This window comes from Mus pahari, chromosome 1 (genome assembly GCF_900095145.1).
Source record: "Mus pahari chromosome 1, PAHARI_EIJ_v1.1, whole genome shotgun sequence".
NCBI classification, from domain to species: Eukaryota; Metazoa; Chordata; class Mammalia; order Rodentia; family Muridae; genus Mus; species Mus pahari.
This window is the reverse complement of record NC_034590.1, coordinates 16,606,262-16,627,625: the sequence shown is the minus strand read 5'-3', so window position 1 is coordinate 16,627,625 and position 21,364 is coordinate 16,606,262. Positions and strand designations below refer to the sequence as shown.

Below are 21,364 nucleotides of genomic sequence, written 5' to 3'. Positions count from 1 at the left end.
CACACACACACACACACACACACACACACACACACACACACTCCCACTTGTCTTGACGTTTCTATTCTGGTTTTGACAATTGTTGCCTGTACTTGCGGCAGGAGGCCTTGACGCCTGTGTTTGCATGTGCGCGCATGCGCATGGAGGTCAGAGGACAATCTCCAGTGCCATGTGTACCTCGAGTACGGAGACTAGATTACTCGCACTGAACCGGAGCTCGTTGACTGTGCTAGGCTGGCCGGCCAGTGAGCCTCAGGAACCCACTGTGTCTGCCCCCGCCATCCGGTGCTGCATTACGTATGGCTTGTGACACATTCCGAGAATCAAACTCAGATCCACAAACCTGTACAATAACCTGCTCACTGACTGAACTGGCTCCCCAGCCAGACTTTGGACTCTTGATGCTTGTTTTTCTCAATTGTACAAGGTGGGGAGGGCCATGAAAATAAGAAGGGGCCCATGGGTGTCTGTGTGTGTGGTGAATTGTGCCTGGCACATTGTAACCCCTTGTGACACTATGAATTGATTTATTCATTCAGTATTTTGAGGCAAGGTCTCACTCCGGTTGCACAGCTTGGCTTAAAACTTGTAGTGTAACCGGGGTGGTCTGAATGCATGACGGACGGCCTTCTCTATTCAGTCTCTCAGGTTCTGGGATTACATTTGTTACTTTAAACAAAGGGCACCCATTTATTTATGGGGGTGTCCGTGTGGATGTTCAGGTTGGTGATGGCAGGTGTGATTAAAGTGTGGCAGACATCTGCACAGATCTAGTTACAACAGCCAACATCAAAACTACAATTTAAAGGCTGGGGACAAGGCTCAGTTGGTAAAATCCTTGTCTTGCCAACATGAGGACGCATGTTCAATCCCAAGCACCCCAGTCAAAAGTCAGGCGTGGTGGTGCCTGCTTATATCTTGATAAGCTCCAGTGCCTGCAATCCATCAGGTCCCTGGAGCTCTCTGGCCAGACAGCCTGGACTACTGACGAACTCTGTCAAAAAACTAAGATGGGGCTGGAGAGAAGGCTCCCTGGTTAAGAGCAGGAGCTGGTGCTCTTGCAGAGGACCCAGTTCCCACATGGTGGCTCATGACTATCTGTAATTCCAGTTCCAGGGACTCTGATGACCTCTTCTTACCTCCGAGGGCACCACACACACACACACACACACACACACACACACACACACACACACACACATATGAATGCAGACAAAACACTCCTACACATAAAATAATAAAATAAAACAAGGCAGAGAGTGCCTGGCATGCATGTGCACATACTGGGTATATATGCATGTGCATACAATGGGAAAAAAATGTGTTTCACTCACAAGCCATTTTGTGGAACTCAGGGACCCAGATACTTATCTATAGGGTGACTACTCAGATATGGACAGTTCTCCACCAGCCAGCCCAGGCCACATCCAGATCCTGTCAGATACAGAGCTGAGATTTCAAGGTCAAAGACACCGAGCAGGAGAGCACAGCATGGGAAGACAGGACCACTAATGTTTAAGGATACTCTGAAGTTCACAAGGTGTGGAGGGGGAACTTGCTCACAGTAAGACACATGCACACACACAGACACAGACACACACACAGACACACACACAGACACACACACAGACACACATGAGAGAGAGAGAGAGACAGAGAGAGACAGAGAGACAGAGAGACAGAGAGATAGAGACAGAGACAGACAGAGAGAGAGACAGAGACAGAGACAGACAGAGACAGAGACAGAGAGAGAATATAACATATAATCAGGACATTTGAGGCCATAATTCCTTTTACTGTGGAGTGCTTGCCCCACTCCTCCAACATCAAGATCATGGTGACAGACACCCACTCCTGGGCTGGACTGTCACAACCAAGCCCAATGTCTACACTCAGCCCTCTGCCCTCCAAGGTCAGGAATAGGGCCAAAGGGCCTGGGAGGCTGTGAGAACGCGGATGTGGCAATCAAGGGGGCTTAACAGAGGAAGGGTGAGGTCACCCTGTGGAGGAAGGCAGTGGCTGAACAGAACAGCTGGGCATCGAGCTGCACCCGGCCAGTCCCAGCTGGAGAAGGGTGGAGGCTCTGGCTGGGTGCAGCAGGAGGCTGAAGCCCCGCTCAGGGGGAGCCCAGGGGGAGGCTTGCCCGCCCTGGGCAGAGATCATGTGGGGAACAGAAGGATCATTAATGGACACCCCTCCAATTTTCTCCAGGGCAGAAAGCATCAGGTTACATTGAAATTTTCCACAAGAGGTTTGGTAGAGGTTTGGTCTGGACTTGGCCTGTCACCCAGGGTGACCTTGGTTTAGTGGCCGTCCCTGAGTGCTCCCCAGTAAACGAAGGCCGTAGTGGTTGTCCTTCCACTGTATGGGTCCTTACAGCAAGTGCCACCCGTATCGTCTCAAAAGCTCCGACCTTATTTTGGGGAACAGGTTTTCTCACTAAACATAGAGCTTGTAGACTGGCTGGATTGGATAGCCAGCAAGCCCCAGGGATCCCCCTGTCTCCACCTCCCAGCTCTGGGATTTTACAGGCGTGCTGCCGGGTTTTTCAAGTGGGTACTGGGGATCTAAACGCAGACACTCGCGCTTCCGCAATAAGCACTTCATCCACTGGGCCATTTTCCAAGCCCTCTGCCTCATGTGGTCGCCATGTGGAAATGCCGTGCACCTGCCTGAGTGTCCAAATTGTCCCATTATGCTCACACACCTCCTAGAGCACCACGCTGGATTCTTAGGGAGGACACTTGCCTCCATCCTATGGCTGGGAAACCAGACTTGTAGTGCTGACGAACTGGCAGCCACAGTATGCAAACTTAGATTCTGAACTCTTGGTGTCTCAACCATCCTGATTGCTTGTCCCATGTATCACCTACATGATGTGATTGGGACTTCACCATGACCGTCCTGGTTATAAAGCATTTGAGACTCAGGGAGGTAAAAGAGTCTCCCCAAGGTTCCACGGCAGGACAGATCATCCTTGGAACTCAGGTTCAAGGGCTCAGGTGGCCCAGCACTTCTGGTGACTCAGGACTGAGGATCAGAGGCATTTAGCTGGTGGCTCAGGTGGAAATGGGGACAGGGTCATCAGGGGTCTGTGGGTGCAGTATGGGCTGGCAGGTCCCAGGGTGCAGGTACTTTGGGGAAAGGGGCACTCTATTTGATCAGACCAGTACCTGACTTTGGTGGCTCTCACCTGCAGACACCAGCAAGACGAAAGCAAGGAGGAGCCACATTGCAGAAGAAGGTCCGGGTCTTAGAGATCTGAGGGGCGGGGATGACAAAAACTGGGGTAAGTCTGGATCCATCTGTCCCCGTCACCCTTCTGTAGACAGAAGTGCATCCCCGGTAGGGACACACTTTTCTTTTGTCTTTTGTGACAATGCTTTCCTATATGTCCCAGGCTGGCCTTGAATTCATGCTCCTCCAGCCTCAGCCTCCTGACAGTTGAGAGGACAGGTGGCCAGCATGACGTTAGACTAATAGGCCTGCCTTCCATCTCCTGCAGCCTCCACCTGTGTTCTCTCCTGGTCCCTATCTCTGGAGGGAGGGGCCTTTGTTCCTTTCGGCATTGGCAGACCCCAGCATTATTCAATAGCTGCCTGGGTCTCTCTCTCTCTCTCTCTCTCTCTCTCTCTCTCTCTCTCTCTCTCATCCCCATGACCCTGGGTCAGGACTCTATCTAGCCTCTCATGGGGACAGACTCCTGGGTCCCCTTTAGTCTAGTATTCCTGTACACAACGCCCTAGAGAGCTTACCTCCCTCCTTCCCTTCCTTCTTTCTTTCCTCTCTCCTTCCTCTTGGGTACAGGGGTCAGGGTGGGGTGCTGACCTAAGCTGGATAGTTGCACTGAACCACACCCCTTCCCTCTTATTTGATGGAGTCTAGAAATGCCCTCTACCACCAAGCTACCAAGCTACTTCCCCAGCCCTCTTTTTGCTCCTCATTTTGAGACAGGATCTCACTAAGTTACTCAGGCTAGCCTTGAACTCTCCACCTTCATGCCTTAGTCTCTCAGGTGTTGAATGACAGGCTTTCACTACCACATCTGGCTTCTACAGCAGAGCTGAGGACTCCTTTCTCCTGCTCACAGCCTCCCATGGACCGCTAATAACCCTTAAATAAAGTCCCATATCCTCGGCAGTACTTAGAGAGGCTGAAATGCCGCCTCCCCTTCCAGCCTGCCCAGCTGGGTCTCTGTGACCTTGCCCTAGGCGTAGCCAGTGCTGGAATTCGTCCTGCAGTTTTACACCCAGACTTTGCTCAGCTTGTCCTTCGTCTTGACCTTCTCTGACCTCCTCCCTCCCCAGACTCTCTGTGGTATCTCCTCATCAGACTGAGAACTCCCTCTAAGCAGACCCCACCAGACTGACCCTGGATTCCAAGGGTTAAACACCCAGTGTTAGGGTCTGGTCCACAGAGAAAACTCAGGAAGTTTGGGGAAGTGAGTTCCAGTCCTTCTCATCTTGCTATTCACTCTTCCAGCTCAGCCTGAAAGACCTGGGAAGCTTTGGAAGGGCAAGACATGGCAATCCAGAGGCGATGCCATTGAGATTCCATGGCCCCCGTCCTGCCCCTGCATGGTAGCGGTGACCTGGCTGCTCACCACTCCTTATCCTCAAGGAGGATGGAGTCAGGCCAGACCCTCCTGTCCCCAGCTCTGGCCAGCTTGACACCTGGCACTGGGGACACTTTAGGGAGGTTGTCCTGAACTGACTTGACCAGTGATAAGTGCTAACCATGTTCTTGGCTCCGTGACAAGTGTTTTCAGGGACGTCCTCCCGATTCACCCTATCCCCTCCTCCCCCCTCAGCCTAGGCTCTTTCTAGAAGCTTCGAGACATTTTCTTGGTTCAAATTCAACTTGAAGCGACAGGAAAAGGACACAGAAGACCCAAATCCCTTGACAACTGGTCATTCAGAGTAGTATTTGCCTCCTGGACACCAACACATCTGCCTGGTCCCCCTCTCTACTCCCACCCACTTTCCGAAGTTCTCTCTTAAAGATCTCACCCCCTCCGGGTCCTCCAGTGACATCGGGGCAGCTGGGATGCCGGAAGGGGAGCAGACACCGAAAGCCTGCTTTTATAAGCTCCTAACCCAGCCTGGGTCTCTGGGTGGGGCTGGGTAGAGTGGAGAGAGAGGCCGTGGAGGGCCAGCTTTACAGGCTGGACGCCATGGTGACTGGTGGGATGGGAGACAAGGTTCCTATAATGAGCGTTTATTAGTCTGAAGCCCTTGTCTGAGTCTGCAAGGAGAAATTCCACCCAGGGGCAGTTCCCTCGGAGGGAGGGGACAGGAGGGCAAGAGCAGAAGCTGGGTCGGCATGCAGTGCAGACAGAAACCCTGGGTAGCAGTGGAAGCTGGTTTTTAAGGTCATGCTGCTTGGACCCTGGAGAGACTTTTGGAGTTTTGTTTCATTTGTTGTTTTGAGACAAGGTCTTGCGTAAGTAGTTGAGGCTGATCTGACTTTGGGCTTGAGATCCTTCTGCCTGAGCTTCCCAAAGGCTGGGATGACAGGTGTGGGCCACCATACCACCTTGGACCTGGACGTACGTTAGCGTACGACCTGGACTGGGAAGGTCTCGGATCTGGTTGTCATGACCTGAAGTCTAGAGTGTGAGTTTAAATCTTTTGTTTTGTTTTGTTTTCGAGACAGGGTTTTTCTGTGTAGCCCTGGCTGTCCTGGAACTCACTCTGTAGACCAGGCTGGCCTCCAACTCAGAGGTCTGCCTGCCTCTGCCTCCCAAGTGTGGGGATTAAAGGTGTGAGTTGCCACCACCTGGTTAATTAATTTTAGTTTTATTCATTAAAATATATTAAATTTTCACACACATGCACATGCGGAAGTCAGATATCAACTCTGGGGTATCTCCCAGAAGTGACTTAGGGAATTTTAAATTTTTTGTGTGTATGCTTACATGTATGGGCTTGTGTGCAGGTGCCCCTGGAGGCAGAGTTGCAGAAGGTTGTGTTGCTTGCGACCTGACATGGGTGCTGGGAACCAGACTTAGGTTTCCTGGGAGAGCAGCCCATGTCCTTAATGCTGAGCCATCTCTCCAGTCCCCCCCCCCCACCTTGTCTTTTGAGCAGAGTCTCTCAGGGATAGACCCAGGCTAGCTGGGCACCGAGCTCCAGAGACCCACCTGTCCCCATCTTCCCAGGGCTGGGTGACAAGCTCTAGTTGGTTTTCCGTATTGAACTCAGGTCCTCAGGCTTGCATGCCAAGTACTTTGTTAACTGAACCGTGTCGTTGTGGTAGAGTTTGCTTTTGAAATCTGAGGTCTAGTGCCTGAAGTAATTCGCAGCCTGGGCTCAGAACTGTGAATAGCTTTTGAGGTCTCGGGCTTGTATTCTGCATTTTTTTTCCTTCTTTTGATGTCATCTCCATGTCTTCTTCCTCCTCCTCCTCCCCTTCCCCTCCCTCTTCCTCTTCTCCCCCCCCCCACTTGATTCCATCACAGCACCACATAAACCAGATATGAAGGCGCAAGCCTGCAATCCCAGCCCTTGAGGGAGTGAGGCAGGAGGATCAGGAGTTCCTCATATGCTTGCCTACACAAGTGAGTTTGAGGCTGGCTTGGCATACTGATTGCTTCAAATAACAACAGCAAAACCAGAATAAAAAAAGCACACACACCCCAAAAAAACCCCAAAGAACAGAGCCTGCATGATCCAGTCCCCAATATCACAAGCCTGTTTACTGTAATCCCAGCACTTAGGAAGTAGGGACAGGAAGGGATGGAAGGTTTGGGGCCAGCCTGGGCTGTTCAGCCTGAGGAATGGTGAAATACTATCTTAACAGACAGACAAGAGTCTGGACTCAAGACAGCTTGGCTTCTGATTCTGGATCACTGCAGTATTGGCTGTGGAGCACACACTGAACACCTCGGTTACAGGGTCTTGTTTTCTGGATTCTGAGGTGGTCCTGGGATCTGGAACTTGGTCTCTAGGCTCTGTATTTGGGCCAGGGAGACATCACAGAGATGACCCAAGGCTTCTGGTATTTGTGGCTGGCTCCTGGTGTCTCAGAACCCCCAGAGGGCCTAGAACCTCAATAATGAGAAGGTCCCTCCAGCAGGAGGGACTGAGCTGAGGTCACACAGCCAAGCATGACACCAGGTACAAGCTCCGTCCCTCCCTAGGTCTGGGAAGCTGTTGACTTTCTGGGACAAACCCGAACAGCTGGCTCAATCCCCCTGGAGATGCAGGACACACAGATCTTTAGAACACTGACTTTCAGGTTTTAGGAGGTTTCTTCTGTGTCCACAGAAACCCGGGAACCCAAGGTGTTAGAACTGTCTGGAATCACAGATCTCCAGGCACTCTGGAATCCTGGAACTTCAGATCAACCCAAGCTCCCCTACCCCCATTTCAGGTCTCCATCCTAGACCTACAGACACCCTGGACCCCCAAGGCTAAGTCGTTCTAGAAGTCCCTCAATTCCACTGTCTCCTTGCCACGTTCACGCTCAGTGTTGCCTAGCTTCACGCCGAGATGAGCTTCAGCTGGGCCATTATTCTGTGGGACTCAGGCTGCTGCCCGCTGCTATCTGTCCTCAGGTCACTGTGTCCTCTTGTGAGACGGTTCCTGGGCTCAGATAGGGAAGGGCAAAAGCTATGCAGAAGGCCAAGGGGAGGGGAGGTCTAGAGTTCCTATCCCCAGCTTCCAGCCAGCTCCTTGGAACACCCTGTGGCCAGGGGAAGGGGGTTATAACTGGGGTTATGCTGAGGGCTCCAGGTGGGGCTGGGGAAGGAGCTCGAACTAAACTTTCCAGTATGACGCATGTTACTGTGAGTGGCCCAGGCAGATGCTGCCTCTAAGACACACAAAAGGACAACCTAGGAGCAGTCACACCCTGCCAAGTACAGTCTGGGGTGTGGGCTTTGGGAGTGTCTGTCCTGCCCCCTAGCGGTGACTTCATCTGCATGTCCTCCTGCCAGCCCCAGGCTGGTTGCAACTCTCCTCTTGGGTATCATGGCCAACCCAGAAGTCCTTGAACCTAAGCCTGCATGTGTTGTTCTTCCTCCTCCCCGGCTCCCACTCTGCAGCCTCCCCTACCTTCTCTTTCTCCTTTTCTCCTTTCCACCCCACCTCCTCCATCTCCCAGTTTTCTTTATATTTCTCCTTTCCTGCCTCCATCTTCCTCCTCTCTACCCTTCCCCTTCTGCCTCCTCCTCTTCCCCCCTTCCATTTGTCTCCTCTTTCCTCTTCTTCTTGTCCTTTCTTTCCCTTTAACCTCTTGAGGAGTCTTTCGCTTCCTATTCTCCTCTCTCCGGGTCCCCACATTTCTGCCCTCTCCATCTGGCTTCAGCTCACATTCTACTGCTCTGTCATCTCACCCTCCTCCCTGTCTTCTCACCTGCTGTCTGCCCACTCTGTCCACCACCACTTGGTCTCCACAGCCTCCCGGGCTCACAGACCTTCTGTGATGTTTCCGTCATCCTTGAACAAGAGCCCTGTCTTAGTCTGGAGGTGCAGGCTTTTGAGGTGCCTTTGCTTGAGACAGTGCCTGTGAGTCCCGGTGCTGGGGACAGCAGATGTCTGATGTGAAGGAACCTGACCTCCCAAGCCCCATCCTTTGCCTGTTCAGTCACAGATGCCTTCAGAGACCCGAACTGGATTCACAGAGCCTGGTCCAGACACCATTCTATTAACTTAATATTATTTTTTCTAGTTAACTTAGTTAATATTAACTTAATATTGTTATTTTCTAGTATCAGTGGTATGTGTGTGTGTGTGTGTGTGTGTGTGTGTGTGTGTGTGTGTGTATTGCAGGATATTTGCTCACATTGTGAACCTAAACATTGTATTAGAGACTGAAAAGCCCTGTTTCTAGTTGTGGCGTGGCTCAGTCCTCTGGCTGGAATATAGACAAGTCCTTAGTACAAACTTTTAATCCCAAACAATGAAGGTCAAGTTAGTTTGTAGAAGGAAGCATACATGTTTGAAAGGGATGTCTAATTGAGTGGCAGACAACGTGAAGAGTCAGAGAAAGGTCTGACAGAATAGGATATGTCCAACTCTCATGAGAAGAGAGAGGGAAGGGAAGCTACTTAAGGGAGCAGAGGGTTGGGGGAGGCCAGATTGAATCAGTTAGTGTAGAGAGGAATTTTGAGCCAGAAGAGCTGTGTTGAACCAGCCAATCAAAGCTCAAAATGAACTAAGAAGGCTGAGCGTTTTCAGCAGGAAGTCCCAGAGGCTGAAAACATTCTAGACCCAGGTAAGACTGCATGGAGGATAGAAGCTTCGAGGACTAGGGCTAGGTCAGCGACAACAATTACAAGAGAATAAAAGATACATTTATATGTGTGTGCACCCCTCTCTCTGTCTCTCTGCATCTATTTGTGCTTGTGTGTGTGTGTGTGTGTGTGCGCGCGCACGTGTGCATGTGTGTGCGTGTGTGCGCGTGCTCGCGCGTGTGCATGTGTGTGTGTGTGTGCGCGCGAGCACGCTCATGCGTACAGAGGCTAGAGGTTGACCTTGGGTGCTTTTATTTCTCCATCTTACTGTCTGTGTGTCGCCTTGAACCCAGAGTTTGCCTGTCCACTTTGACTGATCAGTGAGCCTCAGGACTCCTCCTGCCAGACCGCCCTTGTGTGTTGATTCCATGTGTGCCCCACTTTTATGTGGGTGCTGAGGATGAAATTTAGGACCTTGTGGTTGTGCAGCAAGTATTTTACCAACTAATCCATCTCCCTAGTCCCCATTTAATCTCGGGGTCTCATGTAGCCCAGGCTGGAGCTGAACCTTCCTACATAGCTCAGGATGACCCTGTGCTTTTTTCTCATTCTCTTGCTGCCAGTTTCCCAAGGGCTGGGCTTACAGGGGTGTACCACCATGTTTATGCCTAAACTGGGGATTGCACAGGGCTTTGTGCACACTAGATGAGAGTCTCCTGACTACGCTACATCCTCAGCTTTTGTCTGTTAGTGAACAACTTGAAGACCCTGGTGCACCTGCTTCTCCTCTTTGAAGACACATCCATCAGTGCCCCTGCTAGCTGCCACATGAAGATTTTTCTGAAACACTAAATTAAAATTTCGAGTTCGCATAGCAAGTAACTGGTTAGATTCACCACACACGGACAGGCTGCTCACAAGAAGGCTGGCCTGGTCTCCAAGCTATAGCTGGAGGCTAAGATTCTGGTTCCGGGGGTCATGTTGCTCCACGGGTGTGAAGCGGACCTGCTTGGCTGTCAGAGTGTCTTAGGCTGAGCCGATGGGAAGGTACAGGGCCTCCCTGGGGCTGAGTGAGGTCATGCCTGCGGAGCAGGTGTGCACATCATAAAATCAGGCTAAGGGTTAAAAACCAGTTAACGGGATTCAGGACCTGGCTCTGGAGCGAGGTGGGCTGAGTCTGCATCCTGCCCAGACACATGATGCTTCGTGCCTTTGGGCACATCACTTAGCCCTTCTGTCCCTTGTTTTCCTCACTTAGGAGGCAGGGATGGCAAGTCCTCTCTACAGCAGTGTTGGTGGCTGAGGTCCCCGCTGGCTGGGGGTCAGGGTTGAGTTACAGTAGCTGGGCACAAAACTCACGGGAGTAGCCGGAGTCAGTGGAAGAAGGCATTTTGTTTTTGAGTCTTACTTTCTTTTCGCTTTTCCACACAAGGTTTCTCTGTGTAGCCCCGGCTGTCCTGCAACTCAGTCTGTAGACCGGGCTGGCCTCGAACTCAGAAATCAGCCCACCTCTGCTTCTTCCCAAGCGCTGGGATTGAAGATGCGCACCGCCATCCCTGGCTGTTTCTTTTTAATCTGTCAGGCATGACATCCTTTTCTGTATCCCTAAAGCCCCTGGACCACAACCCTGTTACGGTTGAGGAACTCGAGGCATGGGAGAGGTGGGTGAGTGTGGGAGCCCCCCCGTGGGAAACAGCACCACAGAGCAAAGAACAGGGGTTTCCCAAGTCTTCATTGCCCAGGCTGTTGTGCTGTGGAAAGTGGAAGAAAAGTCGGTTTTGTACTTAGAGGGATTAGCCACTAGGTGGCACCAGGGTGTGTCCACAGGAAGTCTTTTCCTCTATCTGATGGAAGAGGGAGCCGCCTTGACTCTTGTGTCTGAGGGACAAGAGCCAGAAATTGTCCTGTGTCTGAGGTAAGGCGCTAAAGTCTGGGTCCGTGTTTCTCAGAAGGAGAGCTAGGGTCTAGGTCCCTGGGTCTCAGGGATGAGGGCTTGTGTGTGTGTGTGTGTGTGTGTGTGTGTGTGTGTGTGTGTGGACTCCTGAGACTGAGGGAGAGGATCCAAGGCCTGGAGCTTTGGGTCTGAGTGATTGAGGGATGGGGTCTGGACTCCTTTGTCTAAAGGAGGAGAGCTGGAGTCTGCACTCCAGTGATGCCGAAAGAGGGATAATCTTAGTCAAAAATATGAAGAGCATTTGAGGGTGTAGGTTGGGTACAAGCGCCCGTCTCCCCCAGGATCTAGGACCGTGGGCTCTTGCCTTCTCCAACGCTTCTCCAGCAGTGAGGACTTCCTGCTGTGGGCCCCAGTACTCCAGGATGTTGAGCCTGCCTCTCTACTTCAGGAACAGCAGTCCCCAGATAGCATTCCGTAGGTAGACATGTTTGAGGTGTGTGGGGTTCAAGCTGCCAAGGTCCATGAGGTCGCTTTCTAGGCTGGGCCTGGGACACAGGGACTACAGTCCTCAGAACGGTGTCACCATCCCTGAGAGCAGGGTCCTCCTCAGCACTTGCCCTTCTCCACGGTCTGTCCTACAGGCATTGATGGCTTCTGTCCCCTCCTGTGCTGGCTGGTTTTATATCAGCTTGACATACGCTAGAGTCACCTGAGAGGAGGGAAGCCTCCTCTGAATTTGCTTTTGGTGGTGGTATTTCATCACAGTCATAGTAACCCTAACTGGGACAGCATGGGTGTGGCCATATCAGCTGTGGATCCATGTACACAGCCAGCAAACCGCTGTGAACGACACCGTGAGCCGTGTCTCACAGTGTCACTTCAATGACAGCACATATGTTCATAAATTAATAAATTAATATTAATAAATTAATATGCAAGATTGAGACAACATTGGATGTAAAATTAGATGTAACTCAGTCTCCAGTATGCATTTACATATCTCATGTCCCATAAGCAAATATTTGCACAGAGAGACTGGATTGCAAGGAGGGAGACTCAAAAAGTTTGCATGGGGGCTGGGGGAGATGCTGACATACACTGAGGCCCCAACTCTATGTCTGGGAGTGGCTTGGAGTATGATCTAATATGTCCTTATATCTTGGATCTCTGGGACTGAGTCTGTAATTCCAAGTCTCCACCAAAGGGCTTTGTGGGTCCGAGGGGCTCTGTGGGCGAGTGACAGAATTACTCATCCTCAGTGTGTGCGTCTGCGGCACATCAACTTCATGCCCAGTCCGAACCCCTGGAGTTCAGTCATTCCTCATTCCTTGAAGAATTGCTTTGACCACACTGTCTATTTAATCTGTGAGGTGACCATTGTTTTTAAGGGTACAGGAAAGTTCTGTGTTTGTGTGTAAATGATAATGCCTGAAATAGAGGATCTCCACTGTAAACAGTGATTATTTTCATCAAAGGCACATGATTTATTTACTGGAGAGTCATAGGGGTTAGTCATCTCTCTCTCTCTCTCTCTCTCTCTCTCTCTCTCTCTCACACACACACACACACACACACACACACACACACATACACATATTCACAGAACTAGATAAAATTAAGGGTCATACTGTCATCCGCCCAAAAGAAGTCCATTGTAGAGATTCAGAATTGCAGACCCAGACATTAGAGACCTAATACTCATACATCAACCTGCTGGGTCAGATTCCAGAGCAACTCTCAGGGTTGGAAGGTGAAGGCTGGTGAAGATGTAGATAAGACAAAAGTCAGGTGGAGGCTGAGACTCTCACTCACAGGACTGAATCTTAGAGACTGTGGCAACAGGGTGACCTTGGACGGCAGACATTGATGGAAACAAGGGGCCTGGCAAAGAGGATCAGAGAGGTTAATCTGTGACCCTGGACACCCTGTATGGCTTCTCCGCTTCTATTACCCGCTTTCTCCTCGTCTCGGTCTCTCTCCATGTTTCTGCTGTTCTGTCTTGAATGGTCCTGATTCCCCGCACACTGTCCTCATTGCTGTGAAGGCCGCAGCATGGGATGAATTCTGGAAGATTCCAGTTTGCTGTAGGTATGACCCTTGTCACCAGGATGTTCATGAGACTACATTTCTGTTGAGTGTAGAGCTGCAATGGATGCTGACAGCCTGTGCCTGGTCAGTGTAACATGTTAAGAAATTTCCAGGGACGGTGTCAGCTCACACATGGAGCTCCGTGAGGAGCCTTCTGATCTGACATCAGACATTTCACATCTTACCCAGTCCACTGCAAGTAACTAACTGTGTGGTATTTCTCCTTTCCATTTCTTCCCTCTTTTCTGCCTCTCCCTCCTCCTTTCTCTCTGCTTTCTTCTCCTCCTTCTTCCCCTCTTTCTCTTCCCCCTCTTCTTTCTTTTTGGGTCAAAATCTCTCACTGATTTAGCTAGACTGGTTAGCTAACACGTTCCAGGAATCTGTCTCCCCTCACTAGCAGATAAGCATTGCCCTACCTGGCTTTTAAGTGGGTGCTGGGGATTTGAACATAGGTCTTTACACTTGCACGGTGAGCACTTTATTGACTGAGTTATCGACCTAGCCTAGATTCTCACATTTTGAAAAATTTCATTTTTAAGTATATTCAAATTTTGTTACCTAGTTTTTTTTTCTGGCCTTGCTTCATGTTTTCATGTTCAATATTGTTAATATCTTGTCTTATCTCCTTCATTATACTTACTAGGACATTTTAAAAAAGATTTTTAAATGATTTGTTTATTTTTATTTTATGTGCATTGGTGTTTTTCCTGCATGCGTGTCAGATCCCCTGGAACTGGAATTACAGACAGTTGTGAGCTGCCATGCAGGTGCTGGGAATTGAACCTGGGTCCTCTGGAAGAGCAGCTAGTGCTCTTATCTGGAGCCATCTCTCCGGTCCCTCGTTAGGACATTTCTAACTCAATGTGGAATCCAACTTAAGTATTTTTAGTCATCAAATGACCCTTCACACACCTATGGTACAGTCACCAAGGCCTCCTGCTGGATTTCGCAAAGCCTGGCTCCCCAGCCCCTGTGATCTCCATCAAAAAAGGATTCATCTGAGATGCACAGAGCTTTGTGCAGAAGACAGGAGTTTATTGCAGAGAGAGACACTCAAAGATGAGTACAGACTGTGTCCTGGTCTACACTTTAGACAGGCTTGACCCTGTTCCTAAAGCCACTAGAACAGGCGGCTTTTCCTGGGGGACTTTGTCCGTGTGACTCACAGGCCAAGTTGGACAGGGGAGTGGCAGATCCGTGCTCTTTCCCAGCCTCCTCTTAGGGTGTAATCTCACCGAGTTTCAGCTCCTGGAGTAGCTCAGGACACCACATCCTATCCCAGTCCACGGCTGTGACTCAGACCCTGTCCTGACCAGTAATTAAAGTCCTCAAGTCCATGCTCTGGGTTTCATGGGTTGCTGACTGTGAGGGAGGGATCCAGCCACACCCAGTGTCCTCAGCAGCAGCTTCAGTCTCAAAGTCTGTCACCAGGAGGCCTCAGAGGCTTTAGGTCCCCACCCTGGTGGAGGCTCCCAATCTAGCTGCTTTCTCCACCAGTGGGACTACCAGACGTATCTCACACAGTCTTCAGACCCTGCCAGCCTTCAGGATGTTGACACCACAATTCCGTTCTTCCTAGGAGAACTGGAGTTCACTAAGATGTGTCACTCCTCAGCCTAACCCTGTGTACAGTCCCGTGTGGTCCCATGTGCCCAGACATGCCCTACTTCCCCAGCTGTGGTCTCTCTATGGCCCTATGACAGACTCTATGGCCTCCTGTGTCCAGTATGGAGTGCTGGGTGTCTCTCTACCCTGTAGACTTAGGGTGAGATTGTTTCTTGCACAAGGGTGTGAAGAAGCAGCAACGGAGTGGCCACCATGTCCCCAGTAAGTGCAGGTCTGTCCCCATACCCGCACTTTCTTCCACATGCCCCCTCCCTGGTCAACAGTTCAAGGATGTCACCAGGCCTGCTGTCTTCCTCACCTCTCCCCCTTCTCTTCCTTCCCCTCTCCTTCCCTTCCCCTCCTTTCTCTCTCCCCATATTATCTCCTCTCTCTCCTCCACAAACCTCCCTTTTCCCATCCCTCCTTTCTTCGATCCTCCTCTTCCTCGGTCTTTCTTCCTTCATCCCCTGAACAGTAGAAGATTCCCCAGGAGGCCTTGGCGCTCAACCATGAGAAAACCCTAACGTGAGTCCCTCCTGGGACAATTGTGGGTGCTCCAGGCTTCCTTGCCTGAGGAGTCTCAGTCCACTGGAGCCCTGGATATCAGTAGCAGCTTGTGTGACAGTGTGACTGTAAGTGAGAATGCGGATTTGGGTATCTGGGGTCCTGGGCTATGCCCCGCAGACCCTGGAGATGGACAGCATGTCGGTCATGTGCTTGTATTTGAGCACAGAGCCCAGCGAGCACCCTGCATGCCAGGCTCGGTCAGCTGCTGTGGGTAGAAGCTCTCTGGGCATGTCCTCACACACCACTGTCCACAGAAGCCACTGGACAGGTGGTGGCAGTGGTAAGGTTTGCCTCTCCACTCCCCAGTCCACCCGAGAGCTTGCCTCTGGATCTCCCTCTCTGCTCCCTGTCATGGTCTTCACCTGTGACACACCCTAGCTCCACATCTGTGACTGAGAGTCCCTCTGTTAATTGTGGCTTGTTGTCACCAACACCCACAAAGTGAATAAGCTTCCCCACTCTGTGGTTTCTCCTCCCTTGCGCCAGCCCTGTGACATGGGGTGACCTTCTTCCTCTGCTCGGAATGTACTTAGGCATCCTGTCGTCTCCAGAAAAATGAGGGTGATGTTTGCGCACCACCCCACTATGTACCCAGTTGCATGGGTCTCGGATCTTGCTCAGGGCTCCATGGACTTCTCACTGTGTGCCTCTGTCCCATCTCCCCGGTGACCCCCTTCTTCCATTTCCGCAATGCACGTGTGCCAAGGCCACCACCACCTCCTCCTGCTTGAGCAGTTTTCAGACCTGCCATGCTCTTGAGACAGGAGAAGCATAGGCAACCCCTCTGAGACCTTGAACCAGATGTCCCTGCTCCTCTCTTCTCGCTAAGCACTTGCGTTGGGAGAATCCAGAGGCTTTGCATTCTACCGAGTGAGTCCTGGGCCCCCAGATGCCTCGGGCCCAGAAAAGGGGAACAGTGTAGAACATGGGACGATGGTTGTCAGTTCCCTAGGGAAGGTACAGGGAGCTCAAGGGTCGTTCTTTATGTTGGCCTTGATTTAGCTCATGTGTGCTGACACTTTAGTGAATAAGCTAGGCTTCCTAGGATAGGCTCAGGGGTCACCACTCCATCCCTTGGAGCATCCTATCACAGATGAGTGGGCTTCCAGAGTCACCCTGAGGGAAGAAGGCATGGAGGTGGAGTGGAGCAAGAGATCAGCCCACTTTCTGTCTGGGGTGTCCCACCTCTCACACTTAACCACCAACAGATTACCCCGATCACAACTTTGCAGTTTGCCTTCCAGAAGACGGCAAGATAGCATCTCAAAGGGGACATAGCCTGGAGCCCTGGGCAAAGAATAAGGGAAACAGAAGCAGCTCCTGTACTAAAAGTAATGTCCCCATGTCAGTAGAGGGGGACAGAAGGCAGGGTCCCCAGCTCAGCAGTAGGGGAATAGAGGTGACACTTCCTCCGGGGGGTCATCTCATGGCTGCATTCCCATGAACTTTTTCTAGGATAGCTACCTCATAGCCGGGACTGTGAACAGAGGCTGGGAAAGGCCAGTTCTGACGTTAGAGGGGCTACTTGGAGGCAATGCAAGGCGAGACTGTGGGAAACGCCTGCGAGGAAGGCGGTGGGGTAAGACCAGATGAAGATAAAATCTGGCTGGCGTCTTCACGCAGCTCAAGCCCGACACAAGCCCTCCTCCTTCAGCCTTCCTGCAGCCTGATCTCATGGACACCAGAGGGCGCTCGAGAGCAGCGTCAGCCTGGTCCTGCTTAGTCCAGCACCGCCCACAGCCAGCTTCCAACACACCGTAGAATAAAAGTATCCCATGTGGCCCAGCAGAGGCCCTGCAGAAAGCGACCTCCTGTGTGCTCTGAGCCCCTTTCACACTCTGTCTGCTGGCCCTTATTCAGTCACAAGATCCTTGATTGTCCCCCAAGCCCTCCAGCTTCTCTACCCTGGGACCTGGTACCTGCTCTCCCCTAGTTCCATAGGATACTCCCCTCTCCCCTGTGTCAGGTGCTGCCTCTTCTGACCTTGCACACAGCATTCCCTCCTACCACGAGTGACCCTCCCAGGCCTCCCAGGCCTCATGCCTGCCCCATGGCCCCACCGCCTTATGACGTTCTACCCCATTACAGCTGAATTGTGCTTCCTGCTTGTGGCTGCCCCTTTCGGTGGAGCCGTGTTCTCCCCGTCAAAACCTCCCTTCCTGGCGTGAGCACGGGAATTCAGGAGACCCCTCGGGAGGGAAGACTCTTGAGTGACACAAACTGCAGAGGACTGGGAGGTGCAGCTTTCCTAAGTGGTCACCTATGCTGGGGCAGGCTTTTTGGTGATGCAGTTGCCTTCCGTGCTCCTGAGGCTAACCAAACAACCCATGAGCTGGCCAAGATGGATGGGATAGTGTGTTGTATTCTCTGTGCTGAGTAGAAACAGTTGCCCCAGGAAGAGCAATGCAACATTTACACCCCCATAATGGTGCTCTGTGTGGGAGGGGCTGCTCTGTGCTCCTATTGGCTGCCCGGGGTCTAGGATGGTCAGAGGCACGTGGGAGATACATAAGAAAAGGCGTCCATAGGTCGAGAAGCCTGGATGTGGAAGAGTGAGAGACAGGATGCCTTGGGAGGAAGGGACGGGACCGGAGCAGAGGAGACTTTGACACACTGAGGGGGACAGGGGGCGCTGATGGGCTACGGTGTCTAAGCAGCTGAGGAGATGCTGGTCAGGCCTCAGTCCAGAATCAGTTTCCTTCTCTCTTGTTGTCTCAGCGTCCTAGGGGTTGGGACTGCTCACCATGCAGGTATCTTTGCAGCCTTCCTGGTGCCCAGCACACCACAAGAATCCTGTCACCCTCTTCGAGTAAGCCTTCTTACAGACGTCCTTAGACATGAGGTTGAGATCCACACACTGCAGTGTCCTCGCCCTGACAGCTGAAGGCCAAGAGAACACAATCATGGCAGGTTTACAGAAGCCCGGCTGCCCAGCCTTTCCATCCAGGACTGAACTTCCCGCTCCAGGTTCCAGGGTCTGACCCAGGCATACACTTCTCTGGCCTGGTGCTGCCCCAGCCAGATGCCAGGCAATGGCTCCCCAGCTTCGGCTCCTCGGTGGGCAGGCTCGTCACGCTCACAGCCTCTGTGACGTTGGCTGGCTCACTCAGCTGAAGCAGCATCAGGTGACTGTTGTCAGCATCCGGGCAGAGAAAGGTGAGCTTTCGGAGGCTCATGTTGTAGAGGGGGTGTGGGATGGAGCGTCTGACAGAGACATACTGCCCAGCGTCTTCATCAGCACGCAGGCTGTGCTGACCCAGCCTCACCTTGCTTTCGCTAAGGAGGAAGCAGAGATGAGGGAGAAAGAGCGGACAGGGGATCTGGGCAAAGGGGAGAATGAGAGGCGACATGGATGGGGAAAGAGAGGGTGTGAAGCAGAGATAGCAGAAAGTGCTGGAGAGAGGAGTGAAAGGCAGAGACAGAATGGGTAAGAGAGGTGCCAGGGTGTGATGATGGCTCAGCGGGTAATGAGCTTGCTGCACTAGTGGGAGCACCCGACTGCACTAGTGGGAGCACCTGACGCACTAGCGGGAGCACTCGATTGCACTAGTGGGAGCACCTGACTTTGGACCTTCAGAACCGAGCTGCCAATCAGGTTGAGTGGCACATGCCTGCAATTCCCGCACTGAGGACACAGGAACACGATGATCCCTAGAGCTTCCTGGCACCCAGCTATGCTGAATATTTGAGCTCCTGTCTCCCAAAGTAGGGGCAGAAGGCAGCTGGAGAGAGGATGGCACTGGCTACTTTTTCACAGGACCTGGGTCCAATTCCCAGCACAAACATGCGGGCTCACAGCCGTCTGTAACTCTAGTTCATGGTGCACAGACACACCTACAAGCAAAATACTCATACACAGGATTTTTTTTTTTATTAAGATGATTTTTTTAAAAAGGCAGTGAAGAGGCTCAGTGCGTAGGGACACTTGCAGCTAAGTCGCGTGACCTGAGTTCAATCCCAGGTCCTCCATGGTGGAGGGAGGGAACTGACTCCTGCAGGCTGTCTCGTAACCTCCAAGCTCATGCAATGTCATAAATGCTCACACATACACACACTCACACACACAACAAATAAATGTGATAAATCAAGTGACAGAACATGAGCTGGAGAGCGAGAGAGGAAGACGGCTGACGTCTGCTCCTGGTCTACACACACACACACACACACACACACACACACACACACACACACACGCACGCTCACACATACGCACCAGGGTTTCTTATGTACTTAGGAGTATTGTGTTTATTTTAGGGTTTGGAGTGTGTGTGTGTGTGTGTGTGTGTGTGTGTCTGTGTGTTTGTGCACAAGAGCACACATGTATTTAAATTTTTATTTTTGCAAGGTTAGGAATTGAATCTAGGAGTTTTCATGTGTATGGAAGCATTCTACCACCGAGCCACACTCCCAGACCATCACTGTGGGATTCTAGGCAGGTGTTTTAAACCTGAGTTCCTCCCCCAGCTCCTCATTTGAATACTCTAAGTATGAGCTCGACCACTGAGCCATACTGCAGGCCCTCTCTGAGGGATTCTATGCAGACACTCTACCACTGAGCCACACTCTCAACCCCTACCTAAGGGGTGTTAGTTAATACTAACCAAAGGCCTCCACACCTGAGCCACCACTGCAGCCTATCTCTAAGGGAGTCTAAGTAGGGGCTCTAACACTGGGTCATCTCCCCAGCCCTCCCCCCAGCTTTCAATACAGGGTCCCTCACTGAGCCTGGTCCTCACCCAATTTTTACGTGAGTTGTAGGAATTAAAACTCAGGTCTTTGTGGCTGCAAGTGCACTGGCTGGTTTTGTGTGTCAACTTGACACAAGTTGGAGTCATCAGAGAAAGGGCTGGCCCTTCTTTAGGGAAATGCCTCCATGAGACCCAGCTGTAAGGCACTTTCTCAATTAATGATCAATAGGGAAGGGCCTAGCCCATTGGGATGGTGCCATCCATGGGCTGGTGGCTCCTGGGTTCTGTAGCTGAGCAAGCTAGCCAGCAGCACCCTTTCATGGTCCCTGCATCTTCTGCTTCCAGGTTCCTTCCTTTTCCTGTCCTGACTTGCTTTGGTGATGAACAGTAATGTGGAAGTGTAAGCCAAATAAACCCTTTCCTCTCTGTAGACTTATACTTTTTAAAAAACTACTTTAATAAGTGTACTTAAATGCTTTAACCGCCATTTGAGCCCACCACCCACCAGAGGTAGTGGAAGGGAAAGGTTAATAGGGAAAAAAAATGTGGACCTGCTTAGAAATGGTTCTCTGGAGCAAATCCAACCTGTGTTGTCAGGATATCGGCAGTTAAGTTCACACAAATCAGCAGTAGTAGCTCAATCACTCAAAAACACCATTTACGAATCAGCAATGGCAGTTTGATCCAGAAGAAACCTCAAGGCTCTGCCAATCAGCCAAGTCGGAGCAAGTGTCAAGAAGCTGCCGTGGCACCACTCCCACCTCCCCAACTTGCTTTTTTGTCCTGGTGTTTTGTCGCAGCAATAGAAACCATAACCGAGACAGCAAGGCAGGCAGGCAGGCGCTTTACCAACGAAGCATCTCCCCTGCCTCGTAAGTGTTGGGCGCTGTGCAAGAGGAACAGCAAAACAGCTTTAGAACTCATGGAATGCGGCCCACCGGTTAGCCCCATCGCCGCGGCTGTGCCTCGGAGGGCAGAGCCCCGGGACTGCATGTCAGGAGGACTTCATGCTGTTGTGGAGTTTCACTCTGCTTGTTGCCTTCATGGTCATCACATCCCTCATAACCTATGAGTTGTAGGAAAACTCTAAGGGGGCTTCCAGGCCCTCACTGGGCAGTGTCATTAGCACTTGCAATAGTGACGGATCTTTTTTAAGCATTGCAGCTGGAGCAGATTGATGATTCAACCTCTGTGGGACTGTCATGGCCCCGGGTTACAGAGGAAGGGTAGAGGATGGCAGGAGCTGGCTGGCTTCCTCCCTCCTCCCAACCTGGCGTCATGAAGCTTGGCTGCTCCACCATCAACCCTAGCAAGAATTTATTACCTTGACAGCGCTCAGGCTTC

The 21,364-nt window shown here is 51.5% G+C and overlaps 2 protein-coding genes across 2 annotated transcripts in view; both read right to left on the bottom strand.

Annotated features, from left to right (window-relative positions):
- Window positions 1–3,258, bottom strand: part of Klk15 (kallikrein related peptidase 15) — a 6,184-nt gene extending 2,926 nt beyond the window's left edge. The window contains exon 1 of the mRNA XM_021193288.2: window positions 3,194–3,258. Coding sequence (XP_021048947.1) covers window positions 3,194–3,233 — 40 coding nt within the window. The 5' untranslated portion in view covers window positions 3,234–3,258. The remainder of the gene's footprint in view (window positions 1–3,193) is intronic.
- A 13,133-nt stretch (window positions 3,259–16,391) lies between these two features.
- LOC110334151 (kallikrein-2-like) lies at window positions 16,392–20,971 on the bottom strand. The gene is made up of 5 exons (XM_021216015.1): window positions 20,959–20,971; window positions 20,870–20,906; window positions 18,315–18,608; window positions 18,076–18,199; window positions 16,392–16,448 (listed from the first exon to the last, which is right to left on the bottom strand). The coding sequence occupies exons 1-5, from the start codon at window positions 20,969–20,971 to the stop codon at window positions 16,392–16,394; spliced, it is 525 nt and encodes a 174-aa protein (XP_021071674.1).
- Between the last annotated feature and the right edge of the window lie 393 nt (window positions 20,972–21,364).

Coding starts and splice junctions, on each gene's coding strand:
- LOC110334151 (XM_021216015.1), bottom strand. Junction 18,200..18,314: donor CCAGAGAAGTGTATGCCTGG/GTCAGACCCTGG, acceptor TGTCAGGGCGAG/GACACTGCAGTGTGTGGATC. Junction 16,449..18,075: donor GCTGCAAAGATACCTGCATG/GTGAGCAGTCCC, acceptor TTCTTCCCTCAG/GGTGACTCTGGAAGCCCACT.